The sequence below is a fragment of the Corvus cornix genome, chromosome 12 (assembly GCF_000738735.6).
Source record: "Corvus cornix cornix isolate S_Up_H32 chromosome 12, ASM73873v5, whole genome shotgun sequence".
NCBI classification, from domain to species: Eukaryota; Metazoa; Chordata; class Aves; order Passeriformes; family Corvidae; genus Corvus; species Corvus cornix.
Window position 1 is genome coordinate 8,797,480 of NC_046342.1, and position 24,731 is coordinate 8,822,210.

At 57.3% G+C, this 24,731-nt stretch overlaps 1 protein-coding gene across 1 annotated transcript in view; it reads left to right on the plus strand.

Annotated features, from left to right (window-relative positions):
* CELSR3 (cadherin EGF LAG seven-pass G-type receptor 3) overlaps positions 1 to 24,731 on the plus strand; it is a 31,046-nt gene that overhangs the window by 368 nt on the left and 5,947 nt on the right. The window contains 28 exon segments of the mRNA XM_039558904.1: positions 3 to 2,466; positions 8,047 to 8,679; positions 10,276 to 10,498; positions 10,879 to 10,994; positions 11,364 to 11,452; positions 11,869 to 12,026; positions 12,213 to 12,376; positions 12,842 to 12,967; positions 13,144 to 13,313; positions 13,551 to 13,736; positions 13,888 to 13,998; positions 14,260 to 14,428; positions 14,683 to 14,824; positions 15,009 to 15,129; positions 15,435 to 15,618; positions 15,707 to 15,808; positions 18,098 to 18,192; positions 18,928 to 19,137; positions 19,587 to 19,770; positions 20,266 to 20,415; positions 20,687 to 20,867; positions 21,145 to 21,312; positions 21,701 to 21,827; positions 22,000 to 22,206; positions 22,305 to 22,479; positions 23,030 to 23,142; positions 23,440 to 23,519; positions 24,157 to 24,283. Coding sequence (XP_039414838.1) covers positions 3 to 2,466; positions 8,047 to 8,679; positions 10,276 to 10,498; positions 10,879 to 10,994; positions 11,364 to 11,452; positions 11,869 to 12,026; positions 12,213 to 12,376; positions 12,842 to 12,967; positions 13,144 to 13,313; positions 13,551 to 13,736; positions 13,888 to 13,998; positions 14,260 to 14,428; positions 14,683 to 14,824; positions 15,009 to 15,129; positions 15,435 to 15,618; positions 15,707 to 15,808; positions 18,098 to 18,192; positions 18,928 to 19,137; positions 19,587 to 19,770; positions 20,266 to 20,415; positions 20,687 to 20,867; positions 21,145 to 21,312; positions 21,701 to 21,827; positions 22,000 to 22,206; positions 22,305 to 22,479; positions 23,030 to 23,142; positions 23,440 to 23,519; positions 24,157 to 24,283 — 6,975 coding nt within the window.

A 24,731-nucleotide genomic window follows, 5' to 3' on the forward strand; every position in this document is an offset into this window, starting at 1 on the left:
GCGCAAACGATGCCACGACCCCCGTCTTCGAGCAGGGCGAGTACCGGGAGACCATCCGGGAGAACGTGGAGGAGGGATACCCCATTCTGCAGCTACGGGCCACCGATGTTGACTCCCCGCCCAATGCCAACATCCGCTACCGCTTTGTCAATGAACGGGCTGCCTACGACGTCTTTGAGATCGATCCCCGCTCCGGCCTCATCACCACCAGCGGGCCGGTGGACAGGGAGAAGATGGAGAAGTATTCCCTGGTGGTGGAAGCCAATGACCAGGGCAGGGAGCCGGGACCCCGCTCTGCCACCGTCAAGGTCTACATCACAGTCCTTGATGAGAATGACAACATCCCTCAGTTCAGCGAGAAGCGTTACATTGTCCAAGTGAGGGAGGACATACGGCCCCACACCGAGATCCTGCGCGTCACCGCCACGGATCTGGACAAGGACAACAACGCGCTGGTGCACTACAACATCATCAGTGGGAACAGTCGGGGCCAGTTCTCCATCGACAGTGTAACTGGGGAAATACAGGTGGTGGCCCCACTGGATTTTGAGGTGGAGAGGGAGTACACCCTGAGGATCCGGGCTCAGGATGCGGGGCGTCCTCCTCTTTCTAACAACACTGGCATGGTGAGCATCCAGGTGGTGGACATCAATGACCATGCCCCCATTTTTGTCAGTACCCCTTTTCAAATCTCCGTCCTGGAGAATGCTCCCCTTGGCCACTCTGTCATCCACATCCAGGCCGTGGATGCAGACTATGGCGAGAACTCGCGCCTGGAGTACAAACTGACAGGGGTCTCGGCTGACACACCCTTTGTGGTGAACAGTGCCACTGGATGGATCACGGTCAGTGGACCCCTGGACCGGGAATCGGTCGAGCACTATTTTTTTGGGGTAGAGGCTCGTGACCATGGTTCTCCATCTTTATCTGCCTCAGCCAGCGTCACCATTACTGTCATGGATGTGAATGACAACCGCCCTGAGTTCACCCAGAAGGAATACTTCATACGCCTGAACGAGGATGCAGCTGTGGGGACCAGCGTCCTCAGCGTCACGGCAATCGACCGGGATATTAACAGTGCCATCACCTACCAGATCACAGGAGGCAACACACGGAACCGCTTCTCCATCAGCACGCAAGGTGGGCTGGGGCTCATCACTCTGTCTCTGCCGCTGGACTACAAGCAGGAGAGGCGCTACGTGCTCACTGTGACAGCCTCTGATCGCACCCTGCGTGACAACTGCCACGTTCACATCAACATCACCGATGCCAACACGCACCGGCCTGTGTTCCAGAGTGCCCACTACTCTGTGAGCATCAATGAGGACCGGCCTGTGGGCAGCACCGTGGTGGTGATCAGTGCCACGGACGATGACGTGGGGGAAAATGCCCGCATCACATACTACTTGGAAGACAACGTCCCTCAGTTTCGTATTGATCCAGACTCTGGGGCCATCACTCTCCAGGCAGAACTGGACTATGAGGACCAGGTCACGTATACATTGGCTATCACTGCCAAGGACAATGGGATCCCCCAGAAGGCGGACACCACATATGTTGAAATCATGGTGAATGATGTTAATGACAATGCCCCACAGTTCGTCAGCCCTCATTACCAGGGCATGATCTCTGAGGATGCACCTCCCTTCACCAGCGTGCTCCAGATCTCTGCCACCGACCGGGATGCTCACACCAATGGGCGAGTGCAGTACACCTTCCAGAATGGGGAGGATGGGGATGGAGACTTCACCATAGAGCCCACCTCGGGGATTATTCGCACTGTGCGCAGGCTGGACCGCGAGAACGTTCCTGTCTATGAACTGACTGCCTACGCTGTGGACAGGGGCATCCCTCCTCAGCGAACTCCTGTCCACATCCAGGTTACCATTCAGGATGTGAACGACAATGCCCCTGTCTTTCCTGCTGAAGAGTTTGAGGTCTTGGTAAAAGAGAACAGCATCGTAGGTTCTGTGGTGGCCCAAATCACGGCTGTCGACCCGGATGAGGGACCCAATGCCCAGATCATGTACCAAATTGTGGAAGGCAACATCCCTGAGATATTCCAGATGGACATCTTTTCTGGGGAGCTCACAGCCTTGATAGACTTGGATTATGAGACAAAACCTGAGTATGTGATTGTAGTGCAGGCCACCTCTGCCCCTCTTGTCAGCAGAGCCACAGTCCACATTAAACTCATTGACCAGAATGACAACAGCCCTGTTCTGAAGAACTTCCAAATCCTGTTCAATAACTACGTGTCCAATAAGTCCAACACCTTCCCCTCGGGGGTCATAGGGAAGGTCCCAGCATATGACCCAGATGCATCTGACCGCCTCTTCTACACCTTTGAGCGGGGAAACGAACTGCACTTGTTGATTGTAAATCAATCGAGCGGGGAGCTGAGGCTGAGCCGTAAGCTGGACAACAACCGTCCGCTTGTGGCCTCCATGCTGGTGACTGTCACAGGTAGGGAGTGTAAATCATTAAACCTTCAGTGCAGTACCTTTGGGGGGGCTCTGCGAGGTCCCTCTGGGACAGCCCATTGTGCTTCGGGGTTTGGGTTGGGGACTGGTAACAAGATCTGGATTGGGAGTCCCTTCTAGTCGGGGAATACTACTGGAGTGGTGTGAAGGGTGGCATGGGAGGCAGGCTGCCGAGCAGCGCTCCGTAAAGGCTGGAAATGGTCTGCAAGAACAAAGCATCGTTACTGAGCCGTGAGATCGCTTCTGGCTGCTAGTGAGGCACCTTTGGAGGTGCTGTGGCCAACCAGGCTGTGTTGTGTGCCATAGGGTGCTGGCCTGGGAAGGAGACAGTTCCCAGGATGGCCAGCTGGTACACTGCTTTGCTCCCAAGCCCAGGTGGCTCTTCTCTCTGCCGGGACCGAGCGCTTCCCTGGCTCCGCATGGGAGGGAGGGAGGGATTGAGCTCAGTGCAGAAGGAGCCCTTTTAAACACCCATCTGCCAGTAGCAAACAGCTCAGTCTAGATCCTGGCTGTGGCACCTGCCAACACCTGCGCTTTGTGGGGTGGCTTCTAAAGTCTGGTACCACCTTTCTGCAGCCAACTTAGTGTTGCAGGGGACAGCTGTGATAAACCTGAGCACAGTGCCTGGAACTCGAGCACAGTGTGTGTTGCTGGAGTATCCAAATGCAGATGTTAGCAGTAGCTAGGGGTGGCTTTGTGGAGTGTTGGGGTCCCCTCTAGCCCAGCTGAGGACAGGACAAAGATGGACCTAGGGGCTTGCCTGTGAGCAAGCAGGCTTTGGACCTGGAGCTCCCAGAGCCTGAGCTTTGCCTTCACCATCAGCCTTTCTTAGCTGGCGGATGCATGATCTGAAATGGAGGCATCTGTCCATCGCTGAACCGTGGAGCGGCTCTGGGGGAGGGAGAGCAAGAGCCTTCTCTGGAGGGGCCAAGGACTGAATTGCCAGGAGTGCCTGGGGAGCCGTACTCTGAACTGTGATGCTCCCCTGACCATCGGCTACCAGCTGCCTTCCCTTTTAGCTCTCTCGATCTGGCTTATTCTGTGAGAGCAGGATTTCTTTCAAAATATGGAGCGAGGGCTTTAAAAAGATACCTGTTCAAGGCAATCTGGCATGAGCAGCACCAGCCTGCCAGTGGGCTGGGGCTCCGTGGGGGCTAATTGTAGCCGCAGGGCTGGCCGAGAGCGGCTGCAGGCGCACACATGCCCATCGCTGGAGGTGGGGGGTGGTTTTGACCTTTCCAGCTTCTGGCCCAGTGTGTTTATGCAAGGCCTGCCTCCTCACACACTTAACCCTGCACAAAGGCAGGAGACAATCACGTTCTGAAGTCCTGTATCGAGCCGCCTCGCGGCAAGGGGGCCCTTGCAATTAGAATGTCGTCATCTTCCAGCGGGAAGGGAGAATGGGAGAGGTGTGCTCACGAAGGAGGGGAGAAGATGGAAGGGGATGAGCCGTTCTGGCAAGGGAAGTGAGACACTGGAAAACGGGCCTTTTGTTGGCTTTGATATTGGCTGTGGAGGTGGAAGTCTAGTTTGGTTTTTCGGTCTTTGTTGTTGGAAGCCCCCCGCCCAGCTGGCAGCTCTGCCGGCCCCATGCTGTCGCTGCGTGCAGAGGGAGGGTGGGTTTGCAGAGCTGGCAGCCAGGACATTCAGACCCGGCTGCATTGTCTGCCCCGGACACTGCGCCGTGCCAGAGCACCTTCCTGCTGCTGGAAGGCAGCAGTAGCACCTATGTGGGTGCCCCAAGGGTCAGCATCCTAGGAGGGAGTGGCTTCTCTGTCTTTATGGTCCATTTGAGGGAGGCTGAATCCCCCCTAAAACACAGAGCAAGCAGCCTTTTTGCCTGCTTGTGAGCTGTGTGTATTCTTAGCTCAGCCCCTTGTAGGAGGCAGAAGACTTGGGCCATCACAAACCCAGTGCCTTTCCAGCGGGGCTGATAGCCTGGAAACTGACCCCAGCTTCTCATAGGCGTGTGGACACCTCTGGCTGCTAAAATGTGCTCTTGGCTGCTGAGGATGCAGGACAGTGGGATGGAAGGGCTGTGTCCCTGGCCAGCAGCACTGTGAAATCAGGGCAGTGTAAGAGACTGACATCATGTTGACTTTAAACCATTTCAGACTGGTTTCTCTGGGCTTGGTGGCAAGGGGGGAGGCTCAGCTGCAGAATGGCATTCATCCTCTGTGCTGGGTAATGGGAGCCTGATATACTTTCAAGATCTCTTAACTGGTAAAGTATTATCAAAATGTTGAGAGGTCTGCCAAAGCCCTTCAGCAGTGGTGAGGAATGTTCACTGTACCCATACCTGTCTCTTTTCCTGACTTCTCTGTCTGGACTTGTTTTATTGCTCCTCACCTGCAAGCATGAGAGCCACCCTGTCTGTCCCCACAGCACCCTTGCTGTCTCTGGGGTGGCCATTGCAGTTTTAATAGTGGCTTTTGCTCTCTTGGACACTGTTGCTGCCACCCAGAAGAGGACATAGATCTTTTCTTTAGCTTTGTTGCTTTTGAAGCTGGTAATTGTCGGTCTTGGAATTGCAAACACAATGGTCCAATGCTGTCCAGCACAAGGGTTAGAGCCCCTTGTCCGTTTTCCTTGCTCCATTCCCTGTAGCCATGTTTCTAGGACTCTTCACTCTGCTGCATGAATATTCACCAGGCACCAGCTCTCCAGCCACAGGATTTAATCAGAAAGGCTGAGCATTCGTGATTAAAACACCTCCCATGGGGGGTCAGTGCCTCCAGCCAGCTTTGGGCTTTCTTCTGGTAGCTTTATTTTTTTTCTTTCCCCATTTGCAGCAGGTCATTCTCTTAACCATCTGCTTCCCTTTGCACGGAGCTGGGGGGGGGAGACAGCCTTGGGTGTGATGCTGAGGTGGGACAGTGTTACAGGGGAGCTTACTGAGGAGGGCTGTGGGGCTGTGCCTGGCTCCACATTGCTGTGGGGAACTGGGAAGTGGATGCTTGGCTTTCCTGCCCTGGGCTGGGCAATGCCAAAGGCATCAGGTAACCTCCAGCTCACTTTCTTCCCCAGGCACAGGGTCCTTGCTCTTGTGAGGCATTGCTGGCCTCCAGCCTGCCCCAGGACTCAGCATTGTGTCAGCCAAGGCCTAATAACAGCCATAAATCAGGCAGATGCCTGCCTGGCTATTGCTGGGCACTGAGCAGCCCTTGGGGAGAGTGAGAGCTGTCCCCAGGGCCTCGTGGCTGCTTCTGGGTGAGCTATGAGCTCAGGAGAGGAGAGGGGAGGGAGCTGGGCTCATGCTGAGCTCATGCTTGTCTTGACCAGAGAGGCCAGCTGCGAGGAGGGGACAAAGGGAGAGGAGAGGGAGCTGGGAAACGACCCAGCTGTGTGCTGAGAAGGGAGTTGGTGGCAAAGTGATGGCATCCTGGGGTACTGTCTCACCAGTTGGTTCCCCAGGGAGGGATGCCAGGCTGATGGTGGCTTGGGGAGCATGTTATGCCAAGTGTGGCTTTGTGGCTTTCCTCTCACTCCTGCCTCTCAAGGTCTGGGTGGTCTCAGTACCCTGTGAGCCTCTTGCAGAGAGAATGTGCCTTGGGGAATGCGGGTGATGATGCCAGTTCCTTGCCCTGAGCCCAGGCAGGCACAGATCCCCTGGCATGTCCAGTCAGGTGCTGGATGGGGCTGTTTTGTTGCTGCTGCTTGTGCTGCCCTCTGTGCCAGAGCAGGCAGGGTGTCACACGGAAGGGTGCTTTCTCATCTTGCTTCCATGTGGGGTGGGAGTAGTTTGACTTCAGAGAGAAGCAACCCCCCTTTCCTGCGGGAGATTAGCTCCTGGGTGACTGCACTGGCGTGCTGCTCCCCCAGCCTGGAGCCAGCCTTATCTCCAGAGCACCAGTCCCGGCGCACAGGCTGCTGCTTGCATGGGAATTTGCAGGGTCACCAGAAAGCTTTCACCTTCTGAAGAGTAGAAGAGAGAGGTGGAAGAAAGGGAGATGTTTCAATTTGTAAATCCTCCTGCACTGCAAACTTCAAACAAGGCTGAGGGAAATCAAAAGGCTTTGCAGCGCAGCAGCCATGGGAAGAGAAGAACAGTAAAGGCAGTTTTGTAAATAAGGCTTGGAGCTGGGGCATGGATGAGGGATGAGTGGCTGGCATTTGCACACCTGGTCCTCATCAGGGCTGGGGCTGACAGGGTGCCAGGAAACCTGCTGCTCCTCACGCCTCGTTGCACTGGGTTGGAGGAGGTGAAGCACATAGGGGAGGTTACAGCAAGGCTTGGGATCCAGGATTAGTCATGGGAGCCACTGCTGAGATGTGCTGATGTAAATGTTGTCTTGGTATGATGATGGAGAGCCAGTTTTCTGAGGAAGCGTGGAGGTTTGAGGCTCTCAGGTGAATGTGGGATGGGAGATGGGAACAACAGGCGACAGCTGTGTGCCGCTAATGCCCATGGGGCACCAGCGTTGGGGTGCTGGCAGTGGGCTGGAAGATGGAATGCCTCATTTCAAGAGCAGTGAGGTTCCTTATGAGCCCCGTCGAGCATTTCTGGGGCCACCAAGGTTGGCACAGTCTTGCTTTGTCACGCTGAAGTCTGGGTCCGCCTGCTGGAGCCTGTGCTGGAGGCCCAGAAGGAGGGGACTGAGAGGAGACATCCTCCTGGGGGTCAGCAGACAGGCTTTTCCCAGCTGGTTGCCCCAGCCAAAGCTGCTAGCAGAGGTGTCTGGGGTATCCTGGGATATCAGAATCCATTGGGTCTCTGGGAGTTGGGTAGGTGGGGTGAGGCAGGGGCCCATGATCACAGATCTGCTGGAAGCTGCACCATTGCCCATTTGGGCTGTGCTGTGCTGCCTGTGCCCCTGCAGCCTGAGCTGCTGGCTGGGAGTGCACCTGATGTGCGGTGGGTGTGCTGCTGCTGCTGGCAAAGGTCCTGGGAGAGAGCAGGCAGGCATGCTCCGAGTGTCCCTGCATGCTCCTCTGCTCCTGCCTGGGAAATTGCTCATGTGGTGTGGGATCCCAAAGGGAAGGAGTTTGTTTCCAAGGAAAATAGAGATTAAAGAGAATTAAACAAACCAGAGATGGGCTGAGAGGAGATGCGGAGCAGATGGTGAGAAGGGGGGAAGCAGGGAGACCAGCACAAAAGCCTGGGAAAGCCTGGAGGAGAGAGGAAGGAAATGGCAGGAAGAGAGCGCAGGAAAAGGCAGCATGGGGGAAGCAGCCAGGGCGCAGCAGGGAAGCAACACACCCCAGGCCCTGGCATCAGCTCCTGTGTTCACCAAACCTCCTGCTGGGACTTCCTTCTGTTCCTGAGCACCTTTGTTCCTGAGAGCTCAGTTTGCTGCCAAAATTCAGGACAAGGAGAAAACCTGAGAGTTCTCTCAGTGCAGAGCTTGATGGGAGGGAGAAGGTGCAGCCACACTGGCCACTCCCCCTCCATCCCAGGTGGCCCCCTGCTAGCCTCTGGGGCTGTGGCTCCAAGCTTCCTTAGCCAAGGACTCAGACCTGTTGGGGGCCACACTGGGGTGCAGGGCTCTGCCCTGGGGTGGGAGGGAGGAGACCCTCCAAGCAGCAGGCAGAGACCTGCAGTGTGTTTCTGTTCCCCCAACAGACGGGATCCACAGCGTGACAGCTCAGTGCGTCTTGCGGGTGATCATCATCACAGAGGACATGCTGGCCAACAGCATTACAGTGCGGCTGGAGAACATGTGGCAGGAGCGGTTCCTCTCCCCACTGCTGTCCACCTTCCTGGAAGGAGTGGCCACCGTGCTTGCGACGCCCAAGGAGGACATCTTCATCTTCAACATCCAGAACGACACAGACGTGGGTGGTACGGTGCTCAACGTCAGTTTCTCGGCCCTGGCGCCGCGGGGCGGGCGCTACTTCAGCTCAGAGGAGCTGCAGGAGCAGCTGTACATGAAGCGCATGGTGCTGACGGGCGCCTCCATGCTGGAGGTGCTGCCCTTCGACGACAACGTGTGCCTGCGGGAGCCCTGCCAGAACTACATGAAGTGCATCTCCGTCCTCAAGTTCGACAGCTCCGCCCCCTTCATCGCCTCCCACTCCACCCTCTTTCGGCCCATCCACCCCATCGCTGGCCTGCGGTGCCGCTGTCCCCAGGGCTTCACCGGGGACTACTGCGAAACGGAGATCAACCTGTGCTACTCCAACCCCTGCCTGAACGGGGGGATCTGCACCCGCAAGGAGGGGGGATACACCTGCGTTTGCCGCCAGCACTTCAGCGGTGAGTGCTGGGCTGGGGCCCTGGGGGACAGGTGGGTGGGTCCCTTGGCCTTGCTGTCACCATGGCAGGTGCTCTTCCCAGCTGGGCAGTGGGTGTCAGAGCATCTCTGTGTCCGCAGAGGTCCGGCTCTGCTCCCAGCTCTCCGTGTTTCCATGGTGCTGCATGTGCAAGGCTGGGGTTGCCATAGAAATCTGTCTTGTAGGGAGTTGGCATGGAGGACTCTTGGGGACCCTGGTCATCATTTCCCTCCCCTTTACACAGAGCAGAAGGACTACGGCTGTGCTAGGCTGGGGCACAGGAGGTTTCTTGGCTGTGCCCCATGCTAGGGAGGGTGATGGGCTCTGGGACCATTGGAGTCTGTCTGCTGGTTTCAGCCTGTGCCAGTCTTCAGCTGGTCTGGCAGAGGTGTGGAGCCACACTGGCCCCGTGTGCAGTGGCTAAGCTGCAACCCACCCAGAACAGAAGGGGAGGCTGGGCCTAGGTGCCCCACCAGGCAGGATCTGATCCAGGCAGATCTGGTCCTAGCTGGGGGGGCTGGGGGGGAATTCACAGTCCAGCCAGTGTCTTGTTGCCACAAGTTTCCAACAGGCTGTGCAGAACTGGCAACTGGGGGGTGAGGGGAGGTGTCCTGTGGCTACTGAGGAGGGGATCCCCTGCCTCGCTCTCGGTGCTGGGAGGGAGCATGGCAGCAGATGGCTGCCTGGAGCTCTCCTGTTGGTGGCTCCTGGTGAGATAAGCAGAGTCAGTGGTAATTAACCCCCAGCATCTGAAGCGTGAACAGCCATTAGCAGAAGGGTTAATGAGCTCATTTGCCTGTCACTTCATGCTGTCTCCTCATCCTCCTTGTGTATCACGGAGCAAGTAATGGGAGCAGGGCCCGGGGTGTAGGACTGCAGCTGAGTGGTTCTCTGGGTGCTGTGGGGATAGCACAGGAAAAGGGGCTGACAGAGGCCCTGCGCTGCACTGTTGAGCGGCGTGGCGCATCCCTGTTACCCATGCCAGCAAGGTGCAAGGGTATTTGTTGTCCTCATGTGGCTGTTTCCCACTTGGCTTTTGCTCCTGCATGCAATGTTTGGAGACTCATGGTACTACTTCTGTGGCTGTTGATGGGAGCTCAGTGGCACTAGGCTGTCCCCACATCCCAGAGACAGGACTGAGATGCCTGTCCCAGGTCCATGTGGTGGCACGGCACCAAGAAGCACTCTCAGCATTACCAGGACTTCCCTGGCTTGCTTCTCCGTCCTTAGGCGTGTGCAGCCCCACTGTGGCCAGTGCCCTCCTGTCCCATTCCCATGCCGTACTGGATCCAGCCAGAGCTGGCATCAGAGCTCCTGGCCCCTTCAGCCAGAGCTGGCATCACATCCAGCCCAGTGGCTCGTGCAGGGCTGGCAGTGGTTGCTAGCTCACTGGCTACTGTGGGGAGCACCTGGGTGACACTTGGGTTGTCATATCCTTTGCTGGCCCCCAGCTGCTCCACAGACGCCTTCCCCTCAGCTGCATTGTCCTGAATCCAGGCTGAGGTCTGCATTCCCAAGCCAAGGAGCACATGGGTGGCTGCTGTGTATGCGTCCCAAGCCTGTGGCCTTGCTCCCGCAGGCGAGAACTGTGAAGTGGACAGCCGCGCGGGGCGGTGCGTGCCCGGCGTGTGCCGCAACGGCGGCACCTGCACCAACGGCGCCGACGGCGGCTTCCGCTGCCAGTGCCCAGCGGGCGGCTTTGAGACGCCCTTCTGCGAGGTGTCCACGCGCTCCTTCCCACCGCGATCCTTCATCATGTTCCGGGGCCTGCGCCAGCGCTTCCACCTCACCCTTGCCCTCTCGTGAGTTCTCTCTTTCCTCTGCTGCACGCCGGCATCCTTGGTTCACCTGGCCCTGCTCTGGTGGCTGTCGTGCACATCACGCTGGGCCAGTCCAGGAACTGCCTGATGCTCTCCAGACCCCTGTGTTACTGGCTTTGCTTCCCCATGGGGCTGCCCTGGCACCTTTAGCCAAAGGGCTCTGAATCTGCACTGGCATCAGCTCGTCCCTTCCTGCGGTTCCTCTGCCCTTTGCTGCTGCCAGCTCACTGCCTCCATGCCAGGCCCCCATGCTCAGATCTTAGCATTGCCATGCTGGGATACTGATGCATGCGGTGGGAGAGAGGGGATCTCCACGTGCTCCTTGCACACACCCTGCCCTCCTTCTTCCTCCCTTGCCCCAGGTTCAGCACTGTGGAGCCCAGCGGCCTCCTGCTCTACAATGGGCGCTTGAACGAGAGGCACGACTTCCTGGCAGTGGAGATCATCCAGGGACAGGTCCAGTTGAAATACTCCACAGGTATGCTTGGCCCTGCCTGTCGGGGGATTTGTGTCATGGGAGCTGTGAAAAGGCCTGTGCTGAGTGGGGAGAGCAGAGTGCTGCCCTGGATGGAGCCTGTGCTAAGGGAAGCAGGGTTGAGAAGTGTTGGTGAGCATCAATGGATAGCACAGGGGATGAGCTGTGTGTCTCAGGACTCTCCCCAGGCTTAGGAGTGTGGTTTGTGAGCAGGACAAACCCTGTTGGTGTCTCTTCTGCTGTTCTGTCCTGTTGTGTCACTATGAGCTTCACAAGGCCATCAGCAGCACAGTGGCCTCGGTGCCCAGGAAGGGTGGGAACGTCTGAGGGCTCTCTGGCTTCCCTCAGCCTGCCATCATTCCTTCTCCTCAGGAGAGTCCAGCACGGTGGTGAGCCCCTACCTGCCGGGGGGTGTGAGTGATGGGCAGTGGCACACGCTGCAGCTCCACTACTACAACAAGGTACGTGTGCCCCAGCTGTCCCCAAGACTCATGGCTCTCTCTCCCCACAAGTGAGCAGCTCTGACTCTCCTGTTTTCTGGCTGTGTCCCATAGCCGGGGCTCTGGAGAGAAGGTAGAGGACGTTTTCAGCCCTCAGGGATGGATGCAGTGGAGCAGACAGCTGGGTACAGGGACAGATTGACACTCAGGCCCTCACTTGGAGGCCGCAGGAATGCGCTCCATGGGGTGTCCTTGCCCATGTCCCTCTCTGGAGCTGTTTGCTGGGCTCGGCTGGAGGTTTCCCTCCTGCATTGCTCATGCTTCCAGGAGCACAGCTGAGCCTGAGTCATGCTCAGGCCTTTCCTTGCTGTTGTGTGAACCCTTGGGTGCTTGGGTCTGGGGCATGTGTGCTGCTGACACCCTGCATTTGCTTTCAGCCGAAGGTCAGCACCCTGGGGGTGGTGCAGGGCCCCTCCAAAGACAAGGTGGCCATCTTGACAATAGATGAATGTGATGCCTCAGTGGCCCTGCAGTTTGGCAATGAGATTGGGAACTACTCCTGTGCTGCAGAAGGTGTGCAGACCAGCTCAAAAAAGTGAGTTCCTTGCAACTGCTGTGGTGGGGAGAGGTCCCCTGAGGAGCCAGGCCTTCACATCTGGGACCTTGGCTGTGTGTGCCTGTCCCTGAGGATGTCTGCTTCCCAGCCCCGTGCACTGGGGAGCTGGCTGGGCCAGTGTGAGGTTGCTGTACCTCTTAAAGCCCTGGGCTTCTGATCCTGTAGGTCCCTGGACCTCACAGGTCCCTTGCTCCTTGGAGGGGTCCCCAACCTGCCGGAAAACTTCCCCATCACTCACCGGGACTTCGTGGGATGCATGAGAGACCTATTCATCGACAGCAAACGCATCGACCTGGCCTCCTACATCGCCAACAACGGAACTGCTGCAGGTACCAGCACCTCTGCTCCTGCCAACCCCTGCCCTGGGATTTGCTTCTCCTTCTCATACGGCGGTGCTGCTGGGCTGTAACAGCATCATGGCACCACAGCTGGAGCTGAGCAGCTTCTCACTGGAGAACAAGGCCTTCAGGTCCTCCTAAATGATCCAGTGCCCACCTCAGCTAATGTTCTGGGAATGTCCCCTGATCCCAAGCGCAGAGCCTGTTGAGCTGGCTGACCTGGGAGATGCTGGATCATCAGTCCAGCTCTGCGGTATCTTTGTTCTGGCATAAGGAGGAGCAACAGCCTTAACCCTTATCCTTGAGCAGGCAGGGCCTGTGTGGAGAGACTGAGCAGCTGGGCTTGCCCCTCTGACAGCCAGGGAAAAGGCCAGCAGGCAGCCATGCCTTTCCACGTGGGCTGGGGGGAGGTGGTGAGCTGGTTGAGGCTGATGCAGGTGACTTTGATACCTCCAGGTTGTCATGCCAAGCACACGTTCTGCGACTCCAGCCCCTGCAAGAATGGAGGCACCTGCTCTGTCAGCTGGGGGACCTACTCCTGCCTCTGTCCTGTTGGCTTTGGGGGCAAAGACTGCCGCCATGGTGAGTGAGTGGGCACTGCTGGGCACAGGAAGGGTGGATATGTGCAAGGCTGTGCTGGGGTTGCTGTGGAAGCAGAGTAATGGATCCATGTGAGATGAACTAACGCTGCTGTCCCTGCATCTAGTGCTCCCTGTGAAGTGCCCATCCCTTCTCCTCACCTCCACTTTCCTTTCCAGCCATGCACCATGCCCACTATTTTCAGGGCAACAGTGTCCTGACCTGGGACTTCAAGATGGATGTGAAGATCTCAGTGCCGTGGTACCTGGGGCTGGCGTTTCGGACACGCCAGCAGGATGGGGTGCTGCTGCAGGCCCACGCAGGCCAGTACACCACTCTGCTCTGCCAGGTATGGCCACAGCTTCAGCCGCAGCACCATGGCCCAGCCTCTGCTGCTGTCTGCCCCAGGAGAGCATGGGGACCTTGTTCTCCCTGCTGGCTCCATCCCAAGCAGAGGGTAGTTGCCGGGAGAGGCATCTAGCAGGGATGGGTTCCCCTCCCCATGCTCCGATGGGGGGTAGGCTGGAGGCAGCCAGAGTTGATGAGGTCTTTGCTCACTGCTGGCATTGCTGTTCCCTTTCTGCAGCTGGCTGGGGGCCTGCTCTCCTTCATGGTGAGCAGGGGGTCCGGGCGCAGCACCAGCCTCCTCCTGGACCAGCTGCAGCTCAGTGATGGGAAATGGCACGACCTCCAGCTGGAGCTGCAGGATGTCCACAGCGGGCGAGACTCACGCTATGTCATCACCCTCACCCTGGACTTTGGGCTCTACCAGGTAGATAGATGCTGCTTAAGACCCTGGCACCAGGACAAGAACTGTGGGAGACGCTTGGCAAACACAGGCGGGGCTGTGCCTCTGCACCCCCTGAGAGGTCTGGGACAGGGCTGGTGCCCATTGCCTCATGTTACTCCCTTTCCTTCCGCAGGACACGGTGGTGGTGGGAAATGAACTGCATGGCCTGAAGGTGAAACACCTGCATGTGGGGGGAGTCCTGGGCTCTGGCGAGGTGCAGAATGGGCTGAGGGGCTGCATACAGGTGAGTCCATTGCTCTGAGCCTTCCCTTTTCAGCGGGTCTGTTACATGGAGAGTTGGAAATGCAAGTCTGGCAGCTGCTGCCAGCATCCATCCTGCTGGTGTCACTCTCCCTCTGGGCATTCAAGGCTCTGAGGTGCCGTGGGGTAGCATTAAATAGGGAGGATGGGGAGTGGCTGCTGCTGGGGGTTTGTGGAAGGCAGGAGAACTGGAGCCTCATGTGTCTGTCCTAGCTTCACTGTGAGTTTGTCACCTGCACTGCAGGGTGTGCGACTGGGTGACAGCGTCACCGGGACCGTGCTGCCCAAGCCCAGCCATGCCCTGCGGGTGGAGGCTGGCTGCAGTGTGCCAAGCCCCTGTGACTCCAACCCCTGCCCAGCCAACAGCATCTGCAAGGATGAGTGGCAGAGCTACTCCTGTGTCTGCCAGCCAGGTAGGATGTGCAGCACCCTGCCACTGCTCTGCTCTTCATGCCCGCTTATCTTCTCCTCTCCCCCTGTGACCCCCTCCTGGCCTGTGACTGCTCTCCTGTCCATGCCTTGGGCAAGTCACATCCCTGTCAGATACTCATCAATTTTTCTGGAGGGCAGAATCCCTCCTGAGCCCCCTGAATTCACTCCTCAGTACTCCAGCACGTCTCAGGGAGAAGCTATTTGCTTTACATGGTGCTCTGTGTCCACACCTCAGGGTACTATGGAGGGGACTGTGTGGATGTGTGTCACCTCAACCCCTGCAAGAACAAGTCGGTGTGTCGCCGCAAGCCAGGCTCACCCCTGGGCTACGTGTGCGAGTGCAGTGGGAACTTCTTTGGGCAGTACTGCGAGCACAGGTAAGATACAGGGTAGAACCATGGCCTCTGTGCCTGGCTCCATGCTGGCCTCTCATCCTGGATACGTAACCAGGGACCTCTCGGTGCCACCTGCCTCCTTGGAGCTGCTGGGCAGCTGAACTGGTGGCAGAACAAGGCCTGTGGAATTTGGTTGTTGTAACATCAAAGGTATTTCTCTCCCTAGGATGGACCAGCAGTGTCCGAAGGGCTGGTGGGGAAACCCCACCTGTGGGCCCTGTAACTGTGATGTGAACAAGGGCTTTGACCCCGACTGCAATAAAACCAATGGGCAGTGCCACTGCAAGGTGAGGGGCAGCTGTGCCAAGGGGGACATGGACCGTGGCTTGCCTGAAACCCTGCTTATTTTTGATGCTGTTCCTTGTCCCCTCCAAAGGCCTGGCAGTTGCCCAGGCCCTGCTTTGTGTGCCCGATTCTGGGCTGGATCCCTGCTCCTCCATACAGCCTTCCTGCCCCAGCATGGTGGTGATGGGGGAAGTGGGGTGTTTGCAAATTAGGAGAGCCTTGACCTTCTCTGGCTCCAGGGGTTCCCCAGCCAGCCCCAGCTGCTGTCCCAGTGGGCTCTCTGACGACTGTCCCCATCTCCTCCCAGGACTTCCACTACCGCCCCAGAGGCAGTGACACGTGCCTGCCCTGTGACTGCTACCCTGTGGGCTCCACCTCGCGCTCCTGTGACAGGGAGACGGGCCGGTGCCACTGCCGGCCTGGGGTCATTGGCCGCCAGTGCAACAGCTGTGACAGCCCTTTTGCCGAGGTGACGCCCAGTGGCTGCGAGGGTGAGTGTGGGCACAGCAGTGTGGGGAGCTGGTGCTGTGGGGCTCAGTGTCAGTGGCCCGGCCCTGTGACCAGTGTGTGTCTCCACAGTGCTCTATGACGGCTGCCCCAAAAACCTGAAGGCGGGTGTGTGGTGGCCCCAGACCAAGTTCGGCTTCTCGGCTGCAGTGCTGTGTCCCAAAGGCTCCTTGGGTGAGTGAGGGACGTGATGGAGAGGGGAGGGGGCAGCCTGGCTGTCCTGTAGCAGCCCTGGCAATATCACTCTGTTCTTGCACTGCCCCAGTCCCGTTCAGCTGGGCTTGAAGTTTGGGAGAAGGAAGTTGGAGGAGAAAATGCCACAGCCTGGGGAAGAGCAGAGAGCAGAGGGTGCTGGCCATGGGACTAGGGTTGGGTACAAGCTGTGGGGTGTAAGACCCATCACCCAGCCATGGGGCTCTGCTGTTCCCTCAGTCTTGGTCCTCATCTTCTCTTGCTGCTTTTTGGGTTCACCAGGCTTGAGGCTGAGGTCAGGCCGGGCACAGCACACGCAGTGCCTTGCTGTGGCTCCACCAGCCCCATCCCCGTGTGCCCTACAAGGGAAACAGGGCACAGTGTGCGGTCAGGTGAATGTTGGGTAGGAGTCAGCCTCCCAAGCTGGAGGAGGCAAAGCTGTCCTCAGCGACAGAAAAGGTGTCAGCAGGGTGTCTGGGAGTGTAGGGCAGTGCGAGCCCCAGGGGACAATACAAACCCTGTCCTTCTCCAGCCGTTCGCCCCAGGAGGAGGCAGGTTCGGCTCCTAACTGTTGTCGCTTCTCTCCCCGGTTCTCTCGCCCTCCGTGCTCAGGCTTGAGGGGTGCAGGTAAGGTTGTTCCCATCTCCTTCCCCCTGTGCTGTAAGGGCTGCACCATATGGCTTTCCCTCCCTGCTCCCTGCCTGACACCCTGCACACCCCTGCGCTTTCCCCACCGCTACTGGAGCTGCCAAGAGTCTTCCCAATGCTTTGCCTGGCCTCACTGCTCCTACACACTGTTCCCTGCTCCCAGCTCACTAACCAGTACAAGCCCAGCTGCTGCCGCATGCAGCCCCTGCCACCCGCTGTGCTGAGCCTGCAGTGTTGGCTCTGGGGGTCTGTGCTCTGCTCCCTGGCTGGGATGGATGCTGGCTCCCGGATGGCTCTCGCTTGCTTAGGCTGGGCGGGGAAAAGGAGCTGGTGGTGAACAATGGGTGGTGAGGCCAGGGAGGAATGGCCGTGGGGTGGAGGAAGGGGAAACTGAGTGGGGGGTGGTAGGATGGGGGCAGGAACTGATGGGCAGGCACAGCACAAGGTCCTGTTCCTTCTGCCTGGCTGGCAGGGGAAGGCACAGGGACCTGGGGGTCAGATCCTGCCCAGATCTGCATCTGAGTCAATCTCTGTTCTGTGCAAGCGGAATGCCATCAGTATGGAGACTTCCTTGTTCTTCCTGCTCCCTGCTGCAATGGCACTGGTCCCTGTGCTTCTGCAGCTGGGAGAAGGGTGGCTGGGAGGACTGCTAGGAGCTGGAGGTGGTGGGAGGGGGCACGCTTGTCACTGGGGCTTTTCTGAGTAGCACTGGAGTCTGCTCCAAGCTTCCTCTCCCTGCCGTCTCCCTGCTACCCTCTCGCAGCCGTGGGCACCTGCGTGGGCTCCTGTGCCCTGATGCTGTCCCCAGGAGGACCTGTTCCACAGTCTTGCTGGGTACACTGGGGTTGCCCCATTTCTCTTGCTCAAAGTGTTTGTGGTGATACTCCCAGCCAAGAACACTTTTCTCTGTGTTGGCTTTAGCAGAGTTTTTGGTGGTGGTTAACATCTCATCCCATTCAGTTTTGGAAACTCCCTTGCTGTGCGCAAGTGCTTGGGCTCCAGCCATGGATTGGGGGCTGGCGGCGGATACTGAACCCACACTACTGGATCCTCCCCACTGGGGTCCACCATCCCACTGCTCCAATCCCCTTGACTGAAGTGGCTCATCTCAGGGGCTGGTTTTCCAGCCCAACAGCAGGGCTGTTGTGCTCCTGGGATGGCTTTGCCCTGTAGAGAGAGCAGGACCTCAGCAGGCATTGCAGGCTTTCAGCTGGGGGATGCCTAGAGCTGCCTGGGCTTCCGTAGCTTGGGGTCAGATGTGCCTAAGGACACAGTCGTGTCCCCTGGGGCTTTTCCAGCCTGGGTCCTGCCAAGTCACTTAGTCCTTTTTGCAATCCTGTGTGATGGCACCCGGTGTGACGCAGCCCCAAAGCACACACAGGCACCCAGCTCCTGCAGGGAGGGGTGGCAGCAGCCTGCTGAGGTATTACAGACCAAGAGTAGAATGGGTTGCACTGGTGCAAAGCAGGATGACGGCCCTGGGGTGTTACAGGCCCTCCCCATCACTTGTCAGTGCCGCTCTTTGGGATTAGCTGCTGCAGAGGATCCCTGCTGGGAGGGATGCAGCAGGGCAGCCATGTCTCCTGTGCTGAATTTCCAACAAGCCCTTCCTCCTTGTTTTAGGTGCAGCCATCAGACACTGTGATGAGGAGAAGGGCTGGCTGGAGCCAGATCTCTTCAACTGCACTTCACCTGCCTTCAAGGAGCTGTCTGTGCTGGTAATGCTCTCAGCTCTGCAGCCCTGACAGAGCAGGAGCCCTCTGAACAAGGGCTCACAGCCAGAATTCAAAGCACTTAGCTCTCCAGGGGTGCTTGGAGTACAAGAGGGCCTTGCCACAGTGCTCAGTGCCTTTCTCTTCTCATCTCCTTCCCCCAAATCCATCCTGTGGGAGCAGTGGTCTGAGCTTAAGTTCACTTGGCTTCATTTAATCTCTGTCCCCCTCAGAAATGACCTGTGTCCTGCCAGAGTATTTGAGAGGAAAATAAATAACCCTGAGCAGGGCTGAGTGGTTTGAAGCTGATGGGATGTCTGCTCCATGGGACCTCTGTAGCCCCCAGATTCTGTCAGGGACAAATCCCTTTGAAATATCCAGGCAAGTGTATTCAACACTTACATGTCATCTATGCTGACCTGAAACTGAAGCCAGGAGAGTTTCCAGGGAAGTATTGCCAGGGCCTTGCTCTGTCCTTTCATCTCCTTGGCCTCTGTTGTGTAGGGTACTGGGTTAGGTGGGCCACTGCAGACCCTGGTGTGTTGCTGGAGGCTGGTTGTCTGCCAGATGTGCTCCCTGTTCTAGTGACCACCACTGTGAGTGTCCATGGCTTCTGCCATGGCTTCAGAAATAATCTGTGTCCAGCAGGGCCTGCAGCATCCCAGTTTCCTGGTAAGGATGCAGTTTGCTGGTAAGGAACCTGTTGAATTGTTTAACCCTCTCTTTTCTCTCCACTGGCAGCTGGAGGGCTTGGAGAGGAACAAGACTGAGTTGAACACAATTGAAGCTAAGAAGCTGGCCCACCGGCTCCGGGCTGTGACTGACCACATGGACCACTACTTTGGCAATGACGTGCACATTGCTTTCCGCCTGCTGTCCCGCCTCATGGCCTTCGAGAGCCAGCAGCGCGGCTTTGGCCTGACAGCTACACAGGACGCCCACTTCAACGAGGTGAGTCCTTCCCCCAGATCAGCGTGGCTTCTAATGCTGCTTTTCTTAGCAGCCACCCTGTGTTTCTGAGGGGATTGAGGATGTGGAGGGATCCTGTCAGGAACACTGGGCTCCTCAGTCCACACCAATAGTGGCTCAGGGAAGCAAGAGTTGTGTGGTCAGGGCTGGAGCAAAGAGTGGATGAGGAGCGGCAGAGAACTGGGTTTGCTCAGCCTGGGAAGGCAAAGGGAGGTCTTTCTGCTGCTGGCAAGTCCCTCATGGCACGGTTGCAGGGAAGATGTCTCTGCAGGGCACTGGCTGATGAGCACTGAGGCTGGGGGCCCATCATAGTAGAAAGTACCTCTCTTCCCAGAGCCCTTGTGCAGAGAGCACAGTGCTGCAGTCTGGGGGTGGTCAGGAGAGGCCCATAGGCCATGCTCGCCCTCTGCCCTCACGTCTCTCCCATTCAGAACCTGCTGCGTGCAGGCAGCTCTGTGCTGGCGCCCGAGAACCGGGAGCACTGGGCCATGCTGCCACACGGGGAGCACGGCAGCGCCAGCCTCATGGAGCAGCTGCGGGATTACTCGGGCACATTGGCCAGCAACATGAAACTCACCTACCTCAACCCCGTCGGTGTCGTCACCCCCAACATCAGTGAGTAGGAGCTGGCTGGGGCTGGGGCTGGCTGAGTGGTGCAGAGACACTCCTCCATCACACCTTGTTCCCTTCTCATCTCACTGCATCTCAGGGAGCATGCTGATAATGTTCTTGGTGGCTCTCTTAAACTTGGGGAGGCATTTGTGAGCGATGTCCTGGTCCCATCCCTGCCTGGACTAGCTGACCTCCAAGAGCCAGCAGAGCCAGGAGTGTGCTGCCTGCTCCCAGTTACTTCCCAGTCTCTAGTGAAAAAGCAGCTGGCCTTGGTGGCAGGAGTAGTCTGCCCTATGGCTGAGCAAGGATCTGGTCTGGGAAGGAGCACTGTGGGTACTGAGATTTTTGTGTCATGCCTAAACACATGTCGTAGCCCCAACCCCACCTGGGCTCGTATGGTCCATTTGCCAGGGACTTGAATCCTGGGGTGCCCCGGAGCACAGTTGCTCTCCATGTGTTCACCCTAGAGCTGACTTTCACTGCCTTGCTCCTCCACAGTGCTGAGCATCGATCGCATGGAGAACCACTCCCACATCCGCCGGCGCTACCCTCGCTACCACAGCAGCCTCTTCCGGGGCCAGCCTGCCTGGGACCCTCACACCCACGTTGTGCTGCCACTGTCGGTGCTGAGCCCTCCGAAAGCTGAAGGTGAGCATGTGAGCATCACTCAAGAAACAGCATGGGAGGGTACAGCTGTCAGGAAAGATGTAGAATCATAAAATGGTTGGAGTTCGAATGGACCTTTAAAAGCCATTTAGTTTGCAAATACCCTACTGAACCTGGCTCTGTCAGAGGTCCAAGAGCAAACCGTGAGAGCCTGAGCTTTAGTCTTCACCACAGGCCTTGCAAATTGTCTTCAGAGCAGTGTCTGTGTGTGTGTGTGTGTGTGTGTGTTCTCACCACCCCTTGTGTGCCCCAGCTGTCCTCACAGCAGTGCCCACGCTGGCTGGGAGTGAAGGGAACTACACTGTGGAGAGCTCCTCCCCAAGGCAGGCGCTGCCAGAGCCCGAGCCCACTCTCACCGTGGTCATCCTTATCATGTACCGCACCCTCGGGGGGCTGCTGCCCGCACGCTACCAGGTGGATCGCCGCAGCGTCAGGTACGTCCTCCTCCCCTTTGCCCCCACAAGCACCAATGGAGAGGGGCTGGCTGGACTCTGTTCTGTTACCTCTGTCAATTGCCAAGTCTGTCTGCAATGGAGAGGGTTTGATTCCCAGCCTTGGTGTTGCTCTGTGCCACGTTTCCCAGCCCCTTGTTGTGGACTGGGCAGAGCTCTTCCTTCTGAGATGTCAGAGCGGGACACCTGAGAAGTGTCTGGGGGTCTGCAGCTGCCATGCACAGTGACAGTGATGGTGGAGCTCTGTTGCTCCTTGCAGGCTCCCCAAGAATCCTGTGATGAACTCCCCCATCGTGAGTGTGTCTGTGTTCAGCAATCACACCTTCCTGCGAGGACCCCTGGACACCCCTCTCGTGCTGGAATTTTACCTGCTGGAGACAGCCAACAGGAGCAAACCTCTCTGTGTCCAGTGGAATCACTCCAACCCGTGAGTCAAGCATGTCACTCTCTTTGAGCTGCTTTCCCCACACACCTCCTCGTTCCCTGAGTTTCCCTGAGCAGCACTGGGATGTGGGGGTTTCCTCCCTCTCCCATGGGATTTGTTTCCGCTGGGAGGCCACAGCAGGGTCATAGAGTCATTTAATTTGGAAGATCATTGAGTTAATTTAAGATCATTGAGTCCAACTGTTAACCCAGCACTGCCAAGTCTCCCACTAATCCATTTCCCTCAGTGCCACATCCACTCTCTGGCTCCAGTACTTCAGCTGTAGGAGTGCAGTTGTATCTGTTGGTTACCCATCTTCTCTGCAGTCCCTTCCACACACACATTTGTGTGTCTTCTCTCCTAAGTGCACTCTGCTTTTTGGTGGCTGCAGGACCAACCCCTCTGGCTTCTGGACAGCCAGGGACTGCGAGCTCGTGTACCGAAACACCACTCACGTCCACTGCCAGTGCTCCCAGTTTGGCACCTTTGGGGTTTTGATGGACAGCTCACACCGAGAGGTAACCTCCCCCTGGTGGGGACTGTTAGCTGCTGGGTCCCAGCACAGGAAGAAAAAGTCCTGGGCACAGGCAAAAAATTCCTTATGGGACACAAACACAGTTTGAGAGTTCTGCAAGCTTCCTGTGTTTGCCCCTAACACTGCTATTTGCCTTTGGTTCTCTGCTGCTGCAGCAACTGGAAGGTGACCTGGAGACATTGGCCATTGTCACCTATTCCTTGGTGTCTCTCTCCTTGGTGTCTCTGCTGCTGACCTTCTCCTTTCTGACCTGCCTCAAAGGCCTCAAGTCCAACACACGTGGCATCCACTCCAACATAACAGTCACCCTCTTCTTCTCTGAGCTGCTCTTTCTCCTGGGTATCAACCGCACTGAGAACCAGGTCTGTGGACTTGAACCATGGGGGTGAGGGTGACGTGTGGATGATGCCATTAGTATTGGTACAGTGGGACCATCTCTGAGCAGCTTTTGTCTCCCCAGTTTCTCTGCACTGTGATTGCCATCCTCCTCCACTGCTTCTTCCTCTCCACCTTCGCCTGGCTCTTTGTCCAGGGCCTCCACATCTACCGCATGCAGACTGAAGCCCGCAACGTCAACTTCGGGGCCATGCGCTTCTACTACGCCATTGGCTGGGGAGTGCCTGCCATCATCACTGGTAAGAGCTGCTTGTGCTACAGCTGTGCCCAAACCAGCCATGCTGCTTCTCAGCAGCCTCCTGACCACCTCGTGTTGCCCAACTCAGCCAGTGTGGAGAGCTGAGGATGGGCTTGCTATGGTCAGCAGTGCAAGCCCCAGCTGTCCCCACAGCAGTGCCCACAGCAGTATTGTGGTGGTCACAGGACCATGTATCAAGGGCTGTCATCTTGTCTCCTAAGGAGAAGTAATTTCTCAGCACATCTCCTCGGGACTTGTAGTTAAAAGTCTCTTGTTTTTTCCCAAGCCTGCATACTTGGGTGACCTGTTGCTGGCAGTGAATGCCTCCTGGACTGGGCTGTGTCAGGGACACCTGAGGAAAAGGAAATAAAGTCCCTGTTGCTGAGTCTCACAGTCCTGACTCCTTGCCCTTGTGGTGGGGAAGCCTGTGCACAACGCAAGGAGCAGGAAGAAAGCCCCTTCACTGCTGACAATGCTGGCATGGGATTGACATGGTTTGGACAAGTCCAAGCCTGCTGGGTCTGGACCTGACCTCTCCCTTCCTCCTGCAGGGCTGGCCGTTGGCCTGGATCCCGAGGGCTACGGGAACCCCGACTTCTGCTGGATTTCCATTCATGATAAGCTGGTCTGGAGCTTTGCAGGCCCCATTACTGTCGTCATTGTGGTAAAACCCTGTCCTGTTTCACCCACAACCCTCTCCTACGTCCCTTCTCTGCACCATGGGCACTCGCCCCTCCTTGGCTGCCCACTGCCTGTCCCATTCTCGGTGTCCCTCTCCCTCAGTTAGAGGCCCTCTTTTTGTCCCTCCTCACTCCAGCCAAACCTGGGGGAAGCCATGGCTCGGGCATGAAGGGGAAAGGAGGGGATGTTTGCAGGGCCTGGCAGACCTGAAGTCTGCACTGGGGAGGTCAGATCGGAGCCAGCCTTTGGCACAGCTTCTAATCAGTGCCAACACTTTCAGATGAATGGGGTCATGTTCCTGCTTGTGGCCAAGATGTCCTGTTCCCCAGGCCAAAAGGAGACCAAGAAGAAATCGGTTCTGTGAGTATTAGTGGCCAAACTCCCAGCAGAGCTCTGGCAGCTCGTGGTTTTTAGCATTTTCAGTGACCATCCTCCTTCTACCATCGCAGAGGGCCCCTCTGTGCATCAGCGTCAGCCTTGAAGCCACTCTCCTCTCCCACACCTGCCAGCCACATTAACCCTTCCTAAACTTTGTCCTTTCCTCTTGTTCCTACATCCCCATCTCCACACTGACCTACCAGCTGGTCCCCTTTCACCACCTGCCCTCACAGCCACCTCTTGTGTCTGCTTGGATTCAGCACTCAGCCCTTGTCAGCTATGAGCACCTGCTTCTTCCTCTCCTACATGCTCCTGAGACCTTTCCCTACTCCCTCTTGAGCCAGCCCTGGAGCGTGGCACAGCTCTCTGTGGCTCTAAATGACCTGTGTCATTTGGGCCCCTGTGTTTGCCACGTGCGATCCAGAAGGGAAGGCCTGGGAGTCAGAGGGAGCTGGGCCACTGTGCAGGGATGTGCCTGCAGTGCTGGGTGCAGCAGGGAGGTCTCTGCAGGAACTTTCCCCTCTGGATCTCTGTCTCTGAGCACTAGACTGTAGATTAACAGTACGCACTAACCTCTCGGTGTGTGTCTGTGTCCCTGTCTGTCTTTCTCTCTCTCCAGCATGACGTTACGGAGCTCCTTTGTTCTGCTTCTAGTTATTAGCACTACCTGGCTCTTTGGCCTCTTGGCTGTCAACAACAGTGTCCTGGCTTTCCACTACCTCTACACTGTCCTCTGCAGCCTCCAGGTAACTGCCTGGCCTCTGCTGGGGAGGGCAGGGGTCAGCCCGGGAGAGCATCCCTGTGGTCCCCACGGCCACACTCTGTGGAGAGTGGGTGCCCTGTGCTGAGCTCCCAACATCTCTCTGAGCTCCTTGTCCCTTCTGCTGTCACCTCTGTGGCATGGAGTGATTTCTGCCAGTCCTTGCTGCTGTGCCTGTGGTGAGCAGTCGCATGGAGCAGGAGGTGGCTGCAAGGAATTTGGTTCAGAGGTGACATCCAAGGGGTAGCAAGGACCATCTGGAGGGAAGGCACCTCCATGTCCTGAGATGGCAGAGCAAGACAACAGTGTGTGATGGAGGTGTTGGACACCCAAAATGATCCAAGGCAGCACCCTGCCAACCTTCTCCCACCACTGTGGCTGGTGTTGCTGCAGGGGACCCTGCCATTTGCTCCTTGGCCACTGCCAGACAGGAG